Source organism: Podarcis muralis, chromosome 7, assembly GCF_964188315.1.
Source record: "Podarcis muralis chromosome 7, rPodMur119.hap1.1, whole genome shotgun sequence".
Taxonomy (NCBI): Eukaryota; Metazoa; Chordata; class Lepidosauria; order Squamata; family Lacertidae; genus Podarcis; species Podarcis muralis.
The window spans coordinates 68,617,533-68,636,833 of record NC_135661.1 but is presented as its reverse complement, the minus strand read 5'-3'; the positions used below and the strand labels follow the sequence as shown (position 1 = coordinate 68,636,833).

Here is a 19,301-nt window from a genome sequence, read left to right as displayed (position 1 = left end):
TATCCATGGAGCACAGTGGCTGCTAGTCCTGATGGTTATAGCAACCTCCAAGTTCAGGGGCAGTATGCTGCTGAATACCAGCTGCTGGGGAGCAACAACAAAAGAGGGCTTCTGCCTTCATTTTCTGCTTGTAGACTTCCAGAGGCTCCAGTAGGAAACAGAATTGTAGACTAGCTGTACCAAAGGTATGATTCAGCAGGGCTCTTATGTTCAAAAAGCACACATCCAGGTAAATCCCTGGTTGGGGGAGAGTTTCACTTTTGTCTAAAGTAAAACTAAGGAAGATCAAAAGACTCTCCAGGGAATGTATTCCACAGCTCCAGAGCCACAACCAAAAAGATTCTGCTCCTGTTAGAAGCTCTTAGAGTTGTTACAAGAAACATTATCTTATGATAATGAAAATGAAATAAAGAGAGATGATGAAGCTGTTAAGAGGTATGGATATGAACATGCATAGAAGAATAAATAGACTATGTACGTAAATGTAGAAGAAAAGATGATGTCTATCTGTAAATTTTAAAATGCAATTAAAATTAATTTTAAAAGGAAAACAAGAAACATTATCTTATAACTTTCATTCTTTCTTCCTCCAATATGGGTTTCCTCCTCTTTAGATACACTTTGATGGCTGGGACCACAGTTTTGATTTTTGGGTTGATGCTGACAGTCCAGACATTCACCCCATGGGCTGGTGTGCAAAAACTGGACATGCCTTGCAACTCCCACCAGGTGAGACAAAGAATAATGTTGTAGTTTCTTTCTCCCCTCCTTACCTAATTATTTAAAACAAGACTTTGAAATCTATTCCTGAACAAGTTTTGTTTTTCTAGGGACTGCGGACCCATCAGGGGCAGTAGGACAGGGATGCCCTACTCCTGGTTGTCAGGGATTGGGTCATGTCAGGGGACCCAGATATGGAACGCATTACACGTACGTGTGCCCAAGAGTTATGGGGTAATTGCCAGCAGATTGTAGGGCAATATGTATCAGTTGCCCAGCACCTGTTTATCAAGTAATGCAGCTTCAGTGAACTACAAATATGAATGCGTGTCTCAGTTATAAAATGCTGTGCTTCTAGCTCCCTCTTGTGCTTTGTATTTGGCTTCACTGACAAGCTTTGTACTGACACCACAGAAAAGTAGCATCAGAACCTGGCTATACATATTACAGCTACTCACATGAAAGAGGTAGCTCTAGCTGTTTAGATTCTCATGGTTTCATTCCCAAAACTTTGCCAGCAAGAAGGGAAAGTTGGAGTGGCTTGAAGAGGTGTCCTTGAACATTCTCAACCCACCCAGGAGAAAGTCGAGACAAAGGAGCAAAGAACAGCTCCTTAGCTTGGGAAAGGATTTGTGTTTCATAGTTGGGTGTGTGTGTGTTTAGGATTTCCAGTGTTTGTTGGGCAAAAAGCCATTAAATTGCTTCTCCCCAATAAACTCTGTAAGATTTAAAAACTAATAAGGCAAAGTCAGTAAGGCAAAGGCAGGACTCCCTCTTTTAACCAAGGAGCTGTTTCTACTACTTTGACTCATTGACACTCTCATAAGTCTTTCTAAACATGAAACTAAAACCAAGCTGTGCAATGGGATTCTTGCCGTTAAAATACAGTGGTGCCTCGCAAGACGAAATTAATCCGTTCCGCGAGTCTCTTCGTCTTGCGGTTTTTTCGTCTTGTGAAGCACGGCTATTAGCGGCTTAGCGGCTATTAACGGCTTAGCGGCTTTAAGAAAAAGGAAACAAACTCGCAAGAACTCACAAGACGTTTCATCTTGCGAAGCAAGCCCATAGGGAAATTCGTCTTGCGGAATGACTCAAAAAACGGAAAACCCTTTCGTCTAGCGAGTTTTTCGTCTTGCGAGGCATTTGTCTTGCGGGGCACCACTGTAGCTGACTGCAGATATAGGCTCTGGCAGGATACATGGTGCAGCACTAAAAAAGTGCAAGATTACATGGACTCCTCTGCTTTGCATCTTGCTTTCTGCGTAATATTTCCTACATAAAAAAGGGAAGATTCATAGCCTACTTCCTCATGAATTTCGGGATTCTTAAAGACCTCCAGAGTGCTCCTTTTTGTTCTGTGCCACTAAGCTGGTGCAGGATTGCATATTAGAATGTTCCCCCATGTTAAAAACTCCCAGATTGTAAAAAGGTAGCATATTGGGATAAGGAGATTGTTTTTTCCTTCCTTCAGCCTTCTCCCTTGATGTGCTAACTGGCCGTTTAGAGGAAGCTCTTTATGTGGGGGAACAAACATGATGCATATATTTTGCGGAATGACAATATTGTTGTTTTGTTGTTTTTAGTTATTTTGAATTTGTATACCCCCTCCACAGCAAAGCTCTCTGAGTGGAAATACATTAAAAACCATTTCAAATAAAAAAAAGTTTTCACCTGTCACCTGAAATCCAGAATGGAAGGTGTAAGTGAACTTTCTTGGACAGATAGTTTCATGGCTGATACATATATACTGTCTTTTAATCCAAAGATCTCAGAGTGAGGGACAATTAAGCTTCAATAAATAATGGTACCAATAAAAATCACGATACATAAACCAGCAGTAAAACAACCAGATTGGCATAAAATCAATCACACTTCCCAAATGCCTTTGTGAAAAGACACGCTTTAAGCTGGCATCAGAATAACATCAACATAAATGTTTGTCAAATCTTAAGGTGGATGAGATTCCAGATATGGGAAGAGGTGTTTGTTCAGATAGGCAAAAACTTGTGTTTATATTATATTATTTTTGAGGGAGGCAAAGCTTGATTTACAGGAAGGAGAAAGAAACTTGTGTTTAAAGGTCAGGACCATTTGGGGTGGGGAAGAGTAACCAACCTAAGTTTTCTCAGACCTGTATAATATGGTCCCAGTGTCCAGAACAAGTGATGCAATTCTATTGGAAGACTAGGTTGGCCTTGAGAATCTTAGCCATTGAAAAGGCCGCCGAAATGTAGGCGTTTTGTAGCAATTGCCTTTCTGTGTTTGTGCCAGCTCACATCCCCACCTGCTCCTTTTGCTTCCTTCTTTAATGTGTTTGTTTATTTTTATTTCTTTATTTGTAAAATTATTTATATTCCACCTTTTGGGGCACAGCCCATCAAAGGTGGCTCACAATATCATAAACTGATGATTAAATACAGTGGCTGAAAACATGGACAAAGGCAGCAGCATTAACAATTATTACAAGGGTGGTTAAAACAAAGGCTAAGAAACAACTATGCAGAGCTACATTTTGAAACAGCTCCAAAGCAAAAGCCTTTAGGAAAAGGCAGTTATAAAAAGATGAGTGTTGTTTTTTTTAAAAAGACTTGTTCTTCTCTTTAGTCTTCTCTTGAGCTGACCCACCATACCCCCTGCCTCTGGCTAGCTTTTTATGTGCCCTGTTTCCTGAATTCTGTGCAAGAATTTACTTTCATTCATGTTGCCCCAAGCTCATTCAGCTACTCAGTGTTGTTGAAGATCAGTCATTTTGGCAGCTGATGTCCTTCCCTCCTCCTTTCGCTGAAAACTGCATCTCTCTGCAGAATTTCTGTTTTAGCCTGTGGCTGCTAAGCATTTACTTCCCAGGAGCCTTTATCTTACATGCCTGCCATTTGTTGCTCTTGCAGAGTTGCTGTATTATACCGCTTTGCTAGTTAGTATAGGCCTCGGAGGGAGAAGGTGGAACAATTGGGTTGCATAATATTTTTCTTGTGGAAACATTTTTCTGCTTTTGATGTAGATTAGTTGGCTGCCCATATTCTGAAATCAATCGCAGCAGGGAGAGTTCTTTACAAGATCGTCTTGGTGGAGAAAAACCTTCACCCAGTGCTATTGTTCAGAAGCCCAAGAAACCTGAGACTTCTGCAAGACTTACAGACCTTCAGGAAGACTCTCCACAGTCCAGGTGAAGTTTTAAACTAAACCTTAAGGCCTACTATAATATTGGGCACATTTATTAAGCTACTCTTGCACTGGTCTTGCTTTCCACTTGCCCCAGACTCTCCAGAAAAGCTTGCCTGGTGCCAATATTGTGATCTTTTTGGTGCCAGGCAAAGATGTCCCTGTTCTCTCAGGCACTTGAACAATAATACTGTGTTGGTTTTGTGGCCTTTTCCTGACAGCAGTTGTTGTTAACCCTGCTGCTGGGTGGGGAAAGATTCTTGTTTTGTGACTGATTTTGGTGGGGAACATTTTTGTGTATTTTTAATTGCCCCACAGAACTTAATTAGAGTCGCTGACAGCTGAGCCAGTCCTATCTGCATCACCGTATCCTATCCTGAGGACTTTACCAGGCTTTATCTGCACAATCACAACCCTTAATTTGTGAGGATTTGCCCTGAGTTCTAATTCATGGCTAGTTGGGAAGTGGTTTTTATAGATATAAATATTGTATTCTTAGTAGAAAATCATCCACACAAGATGGGGAGAGATCAGGACGGAGCAGTGTCCACAGTCTTTCTGAGCAGTCTGAGACCAGCCAAGAGAAGGACTCAGTGGAAGGGGAATCGTCTGCTGTTACTAAAATCAAATCAAAAGGGTAAGCAAAGTTGTTCAACTTGTCAAACCTACTCCTAATAAAGTTTCCCACCTGCACCATTTAGTTTTGAAGTGAAGGGAAAATGTTGGGATACTGATTACAGATGCAAGGGTAGCTTTCAAGGAGCATTGAACAAATTCATGGAGTATCCATAAATGTACCTGAACAATTTGAAAATCAGTTAAAAGTCACTGAGTCAATTTCCAAACCATTTTTTTTACATTACAATTGAGTGATCCTCAGCTGGCACTGGACCCAACAATTTCTATTCCAAAGGGGTTAGCGGCCTGTGTCAGCATAAACTTAAAAAGTTTTAAAGGGTAGCATGTATTGTGACATAAGCATTTGTGAATCAGAGCTCATTTTATCAAATGCTGGCTAAACATGCTACAAAAAAACATTTTAAAGTCTTTTATTCAGCTCTGTGATTTAAGTTTGGAGAAGCAATTTTGTCTGTTCTGTATAATTGTTTGCCTTACTGCCCAAATCTGTGTTTTCAGGATTGGTTGCTCACGTAGCTATATACAGCTCCAGCTAGTGAAGCAAGAGGCTGATGGAAGAGGTTAGTTAATTTTGTGTTTGTGCTTTTTAAAACCATTGAAACAATTGTGGAGTTACTGGAAATTTGGTCATGAAAATTATCTATTTTGCTAAATGGGTGGTTTCAATGATAAGGTTAAACTATTTATTTTGATGCTTGCTGCTGCTTACATTTCTCCCACCTCTTTTCCTCTGGCAAACCTGTTAAAATGAATGTTAATTGTTTCTGCAGAGATCGGATTACTCATTGGAGAGCCATAAGTGTTCCATCTCTTTCCACTGACCACTGGTCAATATAACAGGTGCAATCCACAGGGAGAGCTTTCTTCACTAGAGAGATTTCCCTGCTTCAGTTCAGAAAAATCTACAATCCGTATAAAAAAGTGAGGGCCCACAACAAAAAAGTAGTGTATCCCCAGCCCATAATTGCTCATCTTCTAGCAAGCTTATAGCACTAGCGCACAGAGGAGAGGTTTCAGGAAGTGGGAAAGGAAGAGGTTGTAGCTCCCCCCCCCTCCTTTCTCACTCTTCCAAAAACTTCAACCACTTGTGCTGTAACAGCACCAAACAGCTTTATTGTTATGTATTTGGGGGAGGAGTCATGTTGTTTCCCTAACAACCTCCTTGTAAAATGCAGGGAGGGGAGTTGTACAGTCTCATCATAAGCAGCCCCTTTGAGCCCTAGTATTCCTCAATCATTTTTAAACTAGGGGAGGAGTAAGAACACAGCATTTCACAGACTGTTCAGTCCTTGCTCTCTTATAAGCAGTATATTTTAGTTATTTGAAAATGCCACTAGATGTCACTACAGACCTTTACATTAACCATCACTTAAAAGGAAAGGTCCTGGTGTTTTGAAATACCTTTCTTTTTGTGTATGTGTCCCGGTGGAGGAGGGGGAGCGGCAAACATAATTAGCTAATGTTGTTAACCCAATAAATCATGCTAATATTGTTAATCAATGAAATTGTGCCATGCCATGTTAATCAGTGGCTCCAGTATATGCTGCATAGATAGCCACAAATCTTTACTGCACCATGACACAGCAATAATCAGATGATCTTTTATATATGAGAGGGATAGAGAGGCAGGCAGGCGGGAGATGTTTTCTTGTTCTTAATGCCTCTATTGTTTGACAAATGGAGACTGATACTAACGTCTGGAAGGAACTGCCAACCTTCCTGACCTTGGAGTCATCTCTCCAGGGATGTGACCAGTGCTTGTCATTATCTTGTATGCAGAGTGCTCTGAACAGGCTGGATACAAACTGTAAGCTGGAATGGTGCCATTAATTTCCATCTGAAGATGCAGTTACCCAACCTCCTCCTCCCTGGCAATCCCTCCTGTGTTAGCATCGGGGCATCTCTTCCCTGAGAGCATCTGTAACAGCACAGGGCTTTCTTCTTTACCTTTTTCGGGAGGGATGCTCTGAGCACATCCAGCCCTGCACTTCTAAATTGCACCTGAACAAGGACTGACTCATCTTCTTTCCTTCCCTGCCCTCCCTCTTCCCAGACACAGCATTTGCTCTGCAGCAGGCCCTCCACCAATCTGTCTTCATGCCTTCCCTTTCTGCAAACCCTACCCACCGCCTCCATCTCTGCTGGGAGCAACACTGCAAGCTGCTGCCGGAGGTCTCTGGCCTCACCGCCAAGAATGTGGCCAAATGGAGTGTTGAAGAGGTGAGTTGTGCTTCCTGATTTCCCCCCCTGTCTAATTGGAAAGCATTTTTAATACAGTGGTAGTGATTCTTTTCTTCCTCTGCTTTACAGCTGTGGCTAATTCAGAACTTTCGATCAAGACACATAGATTTGCACTGATCCTTCCTTGTGCAGCCATGCCACTTTTACCAGCTGCCCCCTTTGGGGCCTCTTTCGACAATGGCCTTTTCTGTGCTTGTCTGCTGCTGACTCACTTTACATTGCAATTGTCCTGTGCATGCTTGCATGACCGTGGCACAGAATACCCCCACAGTTTGCATGATTGCTGACAGACAGACCCATTCTGTTGAGACTATGGGTTTACAGTCAAAACTAACGTTGTGCTTTGCTGCAAGCCAATATGTTTCCCCTGCAGTCAGGGATTGAGTGACACAGCATATCTGAGCCGTGTACATTTGCACCAGTTGCCTTGGGAGTTAGCAATCGCTATACCACAGGCTGAAAGTGGCAAAGAGTGGTTTTGTTTGAGCTGATGTGAGTGGGTAGATGAAAGTCCATTTGGTTTGACGGTCACTTGGCCCTATTTTGAAAATGTATAAATTATACTTTTTTCAAGGGTTATGCTTCATAGTAGTTGCAGTAGCTGTTCCTGTAAAATTTATTCATTTATGCTTCAAAATTTGGAGATGTTTGATATCATGAAAGACTGACACTTCAAAAGTTTGAGCCAAATGTTACTACTTCATCATTAACATGTTGTTATGATTATTATTTTGATTAATACAAATATATGAAGCTATCTTATACTGGTTTTGATATAATAATATGATTTGCCATTACATGAATGAGACTCGACTCACACATTCACCTTTCTTGCTCCTGCAAGGCCATGAGGAGGAGATATAAAGCTTTCATAGAAACATAGAATTGCAGAGTTTGAAGGGGTCCCAAGGGTCATCCAAACCAACCTCCTGCAATGCAGGAATCCTGCCCACAGTCATCCCTGGGTGGGCTCGAACCATCAAACTTCTGGTTAACAGCCAGAGGCACTGACCCATTGTGTCACATTCAGTATTATGCCATACCCTCCAGATGCTGTTGTGCTGCACCTTTTATCATCCCTGACTATTGGCCATGCTGTCTAGGACTGATGGGAATTAGAGTCCAATGCCTGGAGGGCACCATGTTGGTCACCCCTGGGCTTTAACTATGATTTATTAAAACAAACCAAATGAGTATGCTCTTGACTGCCATAGTTCTCCTTCCTAAGCCAGAGAGTAATTGTTGTGAATATCCCTCTCAGTCCTTTTTAGCCAAAGAGAGGCAGCTGCAGTAGAACTGTAGCTTTCATTCTGGCCTAAGCCAGAATACATCAGTCGGTCAAGCATTGCAAAAATATAGAACTCCAGATACAGATTGCTTCACAGTTACATAGTGGTCCCTATTCTGGCCTGGAGAAAGAGTGAGGTGACTAGAGGTTGAAATATTTTGATTGGGAGGAGGAGATTACTTCTTTGCATAGGGTACAGTCATAGTTAAACTGTGGAACTCACTCCTGCAGGAGGCAGTGATGGTACTTGAATGGCATTAAAAGAGGATTAGGCAGATTCATAGAGGATGAGGCTAGCAACGGCTATGAGCAATGATGGCTATGCTCTGCCTCCACAGTTCAAGGCAGTAATGTTTCGGAATAGCAGTTGCTGGAAGCCACAGGAGGCAAGTGTGCTCTTGGGCTCAGACCCTGCCTGCAGGTTTCCCCCAAGCATTTGGTTGGCCTCTGTGAGAGTAGGATGCTAATCTAGAGAGGGCCATTGGCCTGATCCAGCAGTTTCTTGTGTTGTTATGAGGGGGGAACACTTGCTTGTCCAACTTAAAGCCTCCTCGACTAGTTTGACTTCTGAAGGAGAAAAGCTATATATTCAGAATACAGCTCTTGAGACAACACTATAAAATAGTTGAGCTCTTTTTAAAATTGCTGATCAAACAATTCTTAACAATAATATTCTTTCTGCCCACCATGCTTCTTTAATCCAGTTAAACTCTGTAATTGCAGGGGGAGAATATTAAACCCGCTATCATGCTTCATTTATTTTCTTCACCTTAAATATCCTTGAGTTTATCTGTATTTTGGAGAAGAACATCTCATTCCAATTTCAAAATCCTGGCTGTAGAACTACTACTTAGTGGGTCTGACTGCACAGACATTCCCTAGCCAGTCATCATCCTAGGATAGGAAGTGAAATTTATTGGTATGTGGCACTTAATTTGCTTATCACAAATGCTCTAAGCTCAGAAGGAACAGCACTGTGAAATCATTGGGGAACTGCCCAACTTGCATTTTGATCTTATGTATGTTTTCTCAGATGAAAGCCTCACTAGGTTCAATGGGGCTTTCTCCCAAGTAAGAGGCAAAGGCTGCAGTTCTGTGCTCATTAGTATTTGAATCCTGAATGTGTCATAGTGGTAGTGGAAGCAGCAGTGCTTCTGAATATCAGTTGCTGGAAACTACAGGGGGCAGAGTGCTGTGTGTTCAAATCCTGCTTACAGGTTTCCCACAGGCATCTGGTCCAGCAGTCTCTTCTTGTGTTCATCGTAACATGGGCGGAACTGAACTTTGCTTATGAACTTAAAATTGGAACAAGGAACCCACAGCCTCTGTTAAAAAAAGGGGAGGCCTCCAGCATTAAGTAGTAATACTAATGAAACCAAAGAGGACATTTTAAATTTAATTTTAGGAAATTGCTGCAGAAGTAGGAGTGTTTCTCCTTCATTGCAAAATCTCAAGGAAAGGCTCGTTCTGAATAATCTTTACCCTCTAGTGAGAACTTATCATTTGAGTGTTGATTATTTCTCAAATGCTCCTTAAAATGTTTTCTAAATGTAACTGGCTGGGAGGGTGATTTTGTATCATGTGTGACAGTTTTATCTCCCTTTTAGTTAATCCCGCAGAAGAAATTAATACATGGATGGGAATCCTGTTCAAAGCTTAGCAAGGCTGGTTCCTCTTTGCAGAATTTCAGTGTCAAACGACAGTGTCAAATCCTACTTCCTTTTGTGCATTTTTTTTACTGCAAACAAACACAGTTTAAAGCATTTGCTGGGTGAACTGAGGGTTTTTTTTTTACAATAGTGGCACCATCTGCAGTGCAATGGGATGTGTTTAACAATGTCCAAATTCCTAGGTTTCGCCTCCCCATACCTTAATGGAGCATATGATGGAAATTACCCTTAGCAGTATCCATTGGAATTTAATCTGATCTTGCCCCCTACCAGCTAGGAGCAACTTTTCATCCCTATCCCTTCTTTTCCCTACATGGGCCTCCTCCTGGGACCATTCTTTATTCTCTTGTGCATCTTGCCATTCATACAAGGAAGGCTGGGGCAACTTTTGATACAGCCCTTGAGAAGGTGCTGTAACTCAATGGCAGAGCACATGCCTTGCATGCAGAACATCCCATATTTAATCCCTGGCATTTCTAGTTTAAAATGTTCAGGTTGTAGGTGGTATGAGAGACCCCTGCAGGAGTCTCTCGAGAGTCTTCGTTAGTCACAGTAAGCTGTACTGTTCTTACTGGACAAACAGTCTGACCTGGTGTAAAACAGCTTCCTGTCCTCAATAATCCCATATTGCTGTCATTACTGTATCAGCCGGAGTTGCAGGTTTTTAGTATCTCTTAGGGTGAGACCTGCTTTCTGCCATGGTCTAATTCTTGTAATGCCAGCATAAGGATATTCATAATAAACTAGGAAGGATCTTATGCAAAGAAACATAAGAGAGGAATTTATATTCATATCGGCAGTATACTTTTCTTATGCAAGCTGAGAGGCAAGGAGTTAGATAACCTATGGTATATAAAGGAGGAAATTGTTTCTGACAGTGTCCCTTGTAACTATTTGTCCTTTGGTATTGGTGATAGGAATGTCACATCTGTAACAGCTCAAGGCCTGTATAATAGAGTTAATCCCTTCAGGGAACATGAGGTTACTGAAAAATTGCCGGATCAGAGCATGTTTTATTTGGGGGGGAGCTATGCAAGTTGAGAGTTGTAGTAAAATTTATACACTCCTTCCATTTTCTCCCATCTTCTGTCTCTTAGGCCCCAGACCATTGTGAAGATAGCCTGGCCTACACATGCAACAGAATGAGCCGGTAGAATACATTCTACTGTTACTCACCAAAGGTGGTGGTGGTGGGGGGGTTGCCACTTTTGTATGCCCCCCCCCCATGAAAAGCTTCCAGAAAGAAAATTAGCAAAGCTGGGAGTGGATTAGGTTAAAAGCTTTGTCCTTGATTATTTTAAATATTGTCTACAGGGAGGTTTTTCCCCAATGGGGAGCACTCAAAAATGGAATCCCATGCCCCCTCAACTGCAGCTTGAAGTGGTTAAGTCCATTCAGCTACCTCAGGACCCTACCTCATTCCGCTGTATGTGTAAGGCAGGCTGATTATTCCTGGATTGATAAGGCTTCATTGCTTCAAATTCATTATTTGTTTTTAAACTCATCCTTATGATGTTTCTCTTTGTGTTGCAGCTAATCTGCATCTATAGGTATCTGTAGTCCAATATATGTGTCCCGGCATCCTCTGCCAGAAAGTAAAGGATCCAGGAGCACATCTCTTTGACCGCATGCTGCTTTGCTAGTGCACACCCATGCACAATTGAGTTGGCCCTAAGTTTGTCTACCTTCAAGGCTTCTCTTTCCTTAGTGCTTGCTACACATCTTGTCTGTGCTATATTACTGTGCAGATCTACGTCAAACCTTATATCAACTCCAGTGTTGTTTTTTATATAAAAAAATGGAAATAATGTAATAATTAATTCTTATCATCTCTTGGTTAGATACAAAGAAAGAAAAATCTTAATGTTTGCAATATTTTGTTCGAATGAATGAAAAGTTGTTTTCCCCCAGACAGGACTTCTTTTATTATTAGGTTGCTGGACGGCCCTTTAATAATTCTGTCTGTTATTTCCCACACTTCATTAGGTGGCTGGATTTGTCCAGCGTCTTCCTGGTTGCAAGGATCAGGCTGCTCTCTTCCGACAAGAGGTAATCCAGTGCTGTCTGTGTAATGCGAATGGCAGGCTACGTCATCTTGCTATCTGTTCCATTTGGATAATTTGTGGCACTTGGAGGGGGATATTGAAAAGAAGAAAAATCAAAACAATGCACCAAAGTTAGCCACATCAAGTTCTGAGAAAATTCTCATTCCACAAATGCTTTGTATTGTGGAAATTAAGTAGATTGGCATATTCTGGTCTTTCTACGTAATTCTGCTTTCTTACTCATTGGAGGAAGATGTGATATAGAGCAGGGCTAGCTAACTTTATGCCATTCCAAAGCTGGGGGACTATATCTCCCACCATCCCTGAACCATGCTAGCAGGGACTAATGGGAGTTGGAGTCCAACAGCATCTGGAGTCCAACAGCATGTTGGTGAGTACTGGCACCTTTCTTTCTAGAAGAAAAGCACTGCTCATTTGGCATGTAGTGGACAGCTTTCTGATCAGGCTGAAATGAAACCAAATTGAAGAAATATCCTCTCTGCGAGACTTTGGCTAAGAAAAAGATGTTGGTGACAGAATTGCTGAAATCTGCTTTAATAGTCCATTAGCAGCAGTTGAGCTGCCCAGACACACCATATTTAGGTACATAATTCTAGAGATGGTAGGCTGTTGTGCTTTTATTTTAATTTTTATTTACTAAATGGCCATAGCTGATGTGAGAACAAATTGTGCAAGCTATGTAAAAAGGTAGCCAAGTAGATTGGGTAAAGCTGCTAGAGATCTGCAGCCAGAGAATTATGCCGGTATGGGGGCTAACAGTCTGAAGAGATCTTTCTGAAACTTGAATAGCTTGGTAGTAGAACTGAAAGGAATGAAAGAATCCAAAAGCTTTCTGCATTGTTTTCTCAATATAAATAGAACTTGATCAAACATTCATTCTTTGTTTCTGAACACACACATTTTCATAGAATCATAGAATTGTGAAGTTGGAAGGGATCCCAGGGGTCATCTAGTCCAACCTCCTGCAATGCAGGAATCTTAGCTAAAGCATCCATGACAGATGGCCATCCAACCTTTGCTTAAAAACCTCCAAGGGAGGAGAGTCCACAACCCCCTGAGGGAGACCATTTCACTGTCGAACTGCTCTTAATGTCAGAAAGTTTTTCTGTATGTTTAGTCGGAATCTCCTTTCGCCATTGGTTCAAGCCCCACCCTCCAGAGCAGGAGAAAACAAGCTAGTTCCCACTTCCTTGAGATATTTAAACATGGCTATCATATCTCCTCTCAGTCTCCTCTTTTCCAGGCTAAACATACCCAGCTCCTTCGGCCTTTCCATACGCTTGATCATCTTGGTTGCCCTCCTCTGTACGCGTTCCAGCTTGTCAACATCCTTCATAAATCATGGTGCCCACAATTCTAGAAACCAAGGAGCTGGACTATTAAGTGACTTGCCAAAGGATAGTGTGGACAGAGAACTTTCTGACTCCTGGGCTGAAGCCTTTGATGCCCAGCTGTACTGTACAATTAAATTAGCATCCTATTTAGCTGATTACTAGTTTCCAACTTTTTAAATGCAAGTCAAAACTTTTTCATCGATCTGTTCAAAGCTTTAATCCTCTTTAAATAAATTAGCATAAGCTATCATTTGGGGGGCATTAAGCTCTTGACCTTCATCATATTGAGCTGCAGTAGAATTTCACTGTTGGGCAATGATTGTAGGGATACTTATTTTTATATTACTGTTTTATATAAGCTCTTATATAACGAATTTTCATTGCTACTCTTCAAAGTCTTTTACAATGGGTATTTTTTTTTCATTTCCTCAGTATCATTTGCATCTTCCCATCTTTCCCACATATAGATGGAAAGTTGAGCTGGCAACTTAAACTATGTATTCGTACTCGATCCTGCTCAACTAAACCCCAATCGCACACTACCAACTTTAAATTTGCAGTCTTTGAATGTAACTATTCATAGTCTGTGTATTAAAAGAAAGAATTGCTAAAGATGTTATTCTGTTGTACCTCTCTAATCATTCTCTTTTGGGTATCTAACCTGTCCTCATTCCACCAGGGCAAGCTGCAGCCCAATGGTAGTTAAAGTACGCTGGTGCTTCCGTTGCTGGAAGACTAGTCACTGCTCTGTGCTTCCTGAGCAACACTTCAACAGCACATTAGCGACATGCTGGGCTTATATAGCTCAGTTGGTAGAGCATGAGACTCTACCAGGGAGTTGCACCAGATGACCCTCATGGTCCCTTTCAACTCTACAATTCTATGATTCTAACATTATAAACCAGTCATTTGTTTTATTGTAAGCAATAGCCTTCAAAATATAGCATCAAACACACAAAACATGCATCATTTAGTAACAGCAGATAAAAACTAACCACACTGGAGAAGAAAAACGACAGGTCTTGGGTATTCTTCCTGTCACCCCCACTGTCTACTACATTCCTGTCTACAAAGCTCCTTCTAAGTTTAGCCACTGAAACCGCAAACAAAGCTGCTTTGAAAATTATGCATTTGTCTACATCATTTAACAAATATGTAAACTTAACACTCCAATGGTCAGCCTATTATTCTGGCCAGAAAATGGATCCAGCAATTCCTTACTAGGAGTGATTTAGAAACAAAACAGTCCATACATGAATGGGCTCCTCAATAGCTGCTGGCCTAAAAGGGCAAAGCTTTCCTTCACAAGTAAGGTTGCCATACATCCGGGATTTGGCTGTTGGAAACAGTATCTGGCCAGAAATCGCTTAAATGTCCAGGAAAATCCTGATGTATGGCAACCCATGTCAGAAGTGTAGATTTTGGTGAGTTTCCTTAAAAATAGCTCAAAAACTTCTTTTTGAGATCTTGCAAAAGAAAAGAAAGCTCAACTGCATGCACAAGGCGCATCACATTTCTGCCTTAACAATTGAAGATTCCATAGTTTGCATTTGAAAAGAGAGAGAGAAGACTTAAAAATAACACTACAAGAAGGACAAATATAGCAAAAGCAGCAACCATTTCCCTGGACTCCTAAGCAATTGCACAACTACTGACAATTCATAATACAGTAGTACTTCCGGTTGCGGATGGGATCTGTTCCAGAGCTCCAGTTGAATCCCCAAGGTTTCCGCAACCGGAGGGACCGCTTCTGCGTAAGCACGCGTGGCAAAAACCCGGAAATATACTTCCGGGTTTGCCACTTATGTGTCCCGAAGTTTACGTAAGAGGAGGTACGGCTGTATGTCTCATGGATAACGTTCCTATCAACTCTACATAGAAAGCACCAATCAGCATCACAAATGTAGAGCGTTAGCAGCACATGTACTAAGGTTGGAACAGGGTTGTTCATCTCTGAAATATTGTTTCCTCATGTGGGTTGTTCCTCCCACTTGCTCTGGGGCATAAAAATTAGAAGATTTTATCCCTTCCACTAGAAAGCAGCCCTCTCCATTTCTGAATGCTGGCAGAACTTGAGGTGAACTCTGCTTTTCGTTTCTTTTCACTGCAGATAGAAGCCCCCCCCCCCCCATTTCCCCTGCTAGGTCCAACCATGGTCTGTCAGGAAAGCAAGGGGGTTATTGTTGAGGAGTAGTAACAGACACACCACCCAGTCACCTCAATGCAACACAGCCAAGTGGGGTGTGTAATGAGGCACCTCTAAAGAGAATTTTGGGTGACCCCATATACAACCACCTTAAAGTTAGCATAGTAATTTAGGGATGGGGAACCTTGGGCTTGGGGGCCAAATGCAAGGACTCTTCCCATGCTTCTGGCTTGCCTGGATGGAGGAGAGAGGAGTGTGTTTAAAGCTAGCCTACTATACAGAGGTAAATTTCATATTTGTTGCTCTGCCCACTTTAGCCTCTGGCCTGCCCACCACTGGTATATCACCCCTGGAAGGTTGCCCAGAAAGCATTGCGCAGCCCTCAGGCTGAAAATAGTTCACTGCCCCTTGCAGTAAGGGAAGGACCTTGAGACTGTTTCAGCATATACCATATATATAATGAAGCACCATTTCTCTGTTGAATTGTAAAGTACAAAAGCTTCTCAGACATTGGTTCTGTTCTTACCAAACAATGTATGAAGCTCCCTTAAACAAGGTGGACCTATTGGTGCATCTAGCCCAATCTTGTCTGCTTTGACTAACAACTGCTTTCGGGTCTCTGATATATAGAGTTCTTCCGCAGCTCCTGCTTCAGATGCCAGGAATTGAATGTGAGACCTATGGTGTGAAGGCATGTGAACGCTTGGACACTTCCCCACCACAAGAACTTTTTAAAGTAGCCATTTCTATTCAGGCGCTTAGAGTCTATAACCCTGTCGTCCCTTACAGAAAGCAGCCACCTGCAAAAGATCTGAAGTACACTAAAGGATACTGCTTGGAAAAAGCTTACCAAGGGTGTAATTGATTATCCTATCAAATGTCATTCTTTGTGCCCTTCCCATGCTGTGTTAATTTTAAGCATATGGAAGCTGGATTGTCCCAGCCGTAATACTGACTTTCTTTTTATTTTTCCATCCACCAGCAGATCGATGGTGAAGCCTTCCTTCTCCTGAACCAGTCAGACATTGTTAAAATTCTGAGTATCAAGCTGGGGCCAGCACTTAAAATATACAATGCCATCCTCATGTTCAAGACTGCGGAAGAAGACTGAAGCAGCCCCTCCAGAACCAGTCTGAGCCAGGAGATCAGAGCTGGGAAAGGCCTTCAAAGAACAACTCAGCAGCAGAGATCCATGTTACTGATTATTGAGCAGGTCGGGACCTTGGAAAGGCAGTGGTCTAATTGCATTTCAGACTCTGGAACCTGCTGAAAGGATCCCAAAGAAGTACAATCCCTTCTGCCACTTGGAATGGATTTAGTGGCTTCCCTTCTAGGAAGAGATTATTAATTGTGTGGTTTTTTCTAATTGAATATGGGTATGGTTAAATTGATCTTTTGTGAAGATCTTGATGATGCCTCCAGTTATAAGAGGAATCCCGGGTATTGCTATTGGTGGGGAGCCAAACTGACTAACCTGTTGATAGTGCCTAAAAGAGAATCCAAGTTATCACTGACGTCCATGACGACTTCTTTGTGTGCAGAACTTGGGAATAGGCTTTAAGGGAACAAGGAAAGAGACAGATTCTTCAAAGCACTGCTGTTGAAATCCTCATCAAACACCTGTGCTTTTTCCAAACTAGTTTTGAATTTTTATTCTCTTTCAGCAATTCAAGCACTGGCAATTATTATTTTGGTCTAGCAGGATTTGGCAGGGAGTAAGGAGTGGCAGGAATGAAGTCTGACTCCATACCATTGATTATCAAGCTATTATACCTGCACTTCAAGCTGTACAATTGCAGAGGTTAAGAGATGAAATGAAGATAGGTCTAATAAAGGCTATTGGGAGATTGTTCCAACAAAAGATAAGTCAGTCACTTGGGTGGAGGGCTCCCCTAATTGAACTGTAGGAAAACCTCTGGAGAGTCATAATGAAACTACTAGAGTATGTTTTAAATGTTTCCATCTCCCTGTGGTTCAGTGCAAGGAAAGTTTAGGGATGGCACATCCCTCTCTGTAGTGATCTTTCTGAGGCAAGAATTGTTGGAAAGAATCTGGAATCCCCACTCTGAAGCATTTTGTTTTGAAAGCACAGCGGGTTAATAAACAGGAGTATCTAGTGTGGACCACTTAAGCACAAAGGAGCCAAACGTACAAGCTACTAAGGACTGCTGCCTCACATCCTCCATTCAGTTCAGCAGTAGTCTTTGACTTTAGAATGATATCTGCATGCTTTGCTGTACAGCAGACCAATCTCTGGGAGCTTTTGCTGAAATGCACAGGACCATATGGGCAGATGAAAAAATTAAGCGGGGCCGGGGGGGGGGATGCAAGGTGCCAAAAGAATATTAAAAGAGAGCAATTTGACACAGATCTTCACTGGGGAAGGCAGATTCTGAAAATGAGCTCAGTTTGTCTATGGAGACATTGCCTTTACACCTGCAGCAGGTAATGGCCATGTAGTCCATATTTCTGTTGCTGTCCCCTAATATTGTACAGCCCACCCTGTACAATAATATTGGTAATGTAGGTAGTCATTCTCACTTCTTCAACCCCTGCCCCATCAAAATACAGTATAACTTGGGAAGGGCATATGCTCTAATGTTCCTCCCTTCAGATGTGGAAGAGCTTATGAACCGTCTCATATAACTCCTCTCTCTCTCTTGCATGCCCATCAAAGTTACCCCTCATTCGCTGCCCTGGTGTTTAGCAGACAATAGAATCCCTTGGACTAGTGTCTCATCTAAAGCAAGCCAAGCCTTCTGATTATTTAATGTGAAGCCATTTTTAGGGTTGATAACTGTTTAAACTTGAGGGAGTAAAAGGGAACTTCTGTATAGCATAGCAAGGATACTGCTCTGTTGTTAGTGTCTTACATCGTTGACATGAAGAATGTGAGCTGGCAAAGGATGCTCTTCCTGTTGGTCAGTGGTGGTATGTCTTTCTCTTCTTTTAACTTACCTTATAAGCAAATGTGTGACATTTCTGTGAAGAATGGTGTCAAGCTTTCCGTTACATCCACTTCACATACATCTCTCTCCACTTTTGATCTCCCAACTATTTAAGAGTCTCTGTAACCTTCCTAAAGTCAAGATGACATAAGACTTGTAAATAGTCCACAATCCAGGCTGCTGAGTCTGAACAGTATTTAATAAATCTGCAGAGGCAATATGTCTCATAGCTTTCTATTTTTGTATAAGAAGCTAAGGAGTTTAAGCCTTCTACGTAGAAGAGCTATCATTGAAAGAGTGTGATAGAGAGAATCTCTATTAATACTTGAGAGAGACAACAGAAGACAGGATGCCACATGACTGTTGCTGTAAAAGAGATATTCCACATAACTTTTATGGTGCTGGGTAAGAGAGGCATTTAAAAAAATACATAATCTTATTTTATAAGAGAGTATATTTTCCAAAGGACATTTTCATCTTAGTTTTCTCTATGTATATTTCTGGCAGATGAGAAGAAACAATGGGCACCTTTAGCAGGGCAAAATTAAGGCCACATATATGCAAATTATAACTGCAAGTTGCACATTCATGCAGTAAAACAGTTCAGGATATTGGTTAAATGTAAGCAGAACTTTTGAGGGAAGCACTCAGTCTAACCGGCGAGCAAGAAACATGGAAACAGGCTTCTTGCTTTTTTTCTTCTCTTGTTCTTGAACTGACTCTCAGGGCAACTGTGTACACCTTGTAGTTTCTAAGCGCAGGAACACTCCCATGGATCCCTCATGCAATTGGAAATGTAGCATGGAAGTATCAATTAATGAAAAAATGTGAGGACTGCCTAGCCGCTCCCAGTGATCAGATGGAGCACTCCTGTGTTTGTCATGCAAGAGGAAAACAGCCCTTGATATCCATGACTGAGAAGATTCAGCAAGGTTCTGCAAGTTACTTCTCTGCATAGATGTGAGGAAGGTTTGTTTATTTTTGTAGGGCTCAGGAGTGAAGTGCTAATTTATCCACCCAAAGGGGGCTTTAGGTTGAGGAATACTTCCTGTCTCACTTCTGTGGTCATTGCAGCAGTGCAACCACG

The 19,301-nt window shown here is 41.7% G+C and overlaps 1 protein-coding gene across 14 annotated transcripts in view; it reads left to right on the top strand.

Moving 5' to 3' along the window:
* Positions 1-18,432, top strand: part of LOC114602900 (lethal(3)malignant brain tumor-like protein 4) — a 54,614-nt gene extending 36,182 nt beyond the window's left edge. For 9 of the 14 annotated variants that reach the window (XM_077932037.1, XM_077932029.1, XM_077932026.1 and 6 more), the window contains 8 exons: positions 615-729; positions 831-954; positions 3,722-3,886; positions 4,382-4,519; positions 5,020-5,081; positions 6,575-6,741; positions 11,707-11,769; positions 16,249-18,432. In XM_077932037.1, coding sequence (XP_077788163.1) covers positions 615-729; positions 831-954; positions 3,722-3,886; positions 4,382-4,519; positions 5,020-5,081; positions 6,575-6,741; positions 11,707-11,769; positions 16,249-16,377 — 963 coding nt within the window. In that variant the 3' untranslated portion in view covers positions 16,378-18,432. Of the gene's footprint in view, positions 1-614; positions 730-830; positions 955-3,721; positions 3,887-4,381; positions 4,520-5,019; positions 5,082-6,574; positions 6,742-11,706; positions 15,238-16,248 lie in introns of those variants that run through there. The other 5 variants (XM_077932033.1, XM_077932031.1, XM_077932034.1 and 2 more) reach the window with 5 other exon arrangements.
* Positions 18,433-19,301: the final 869 nt, after the last annotated feature.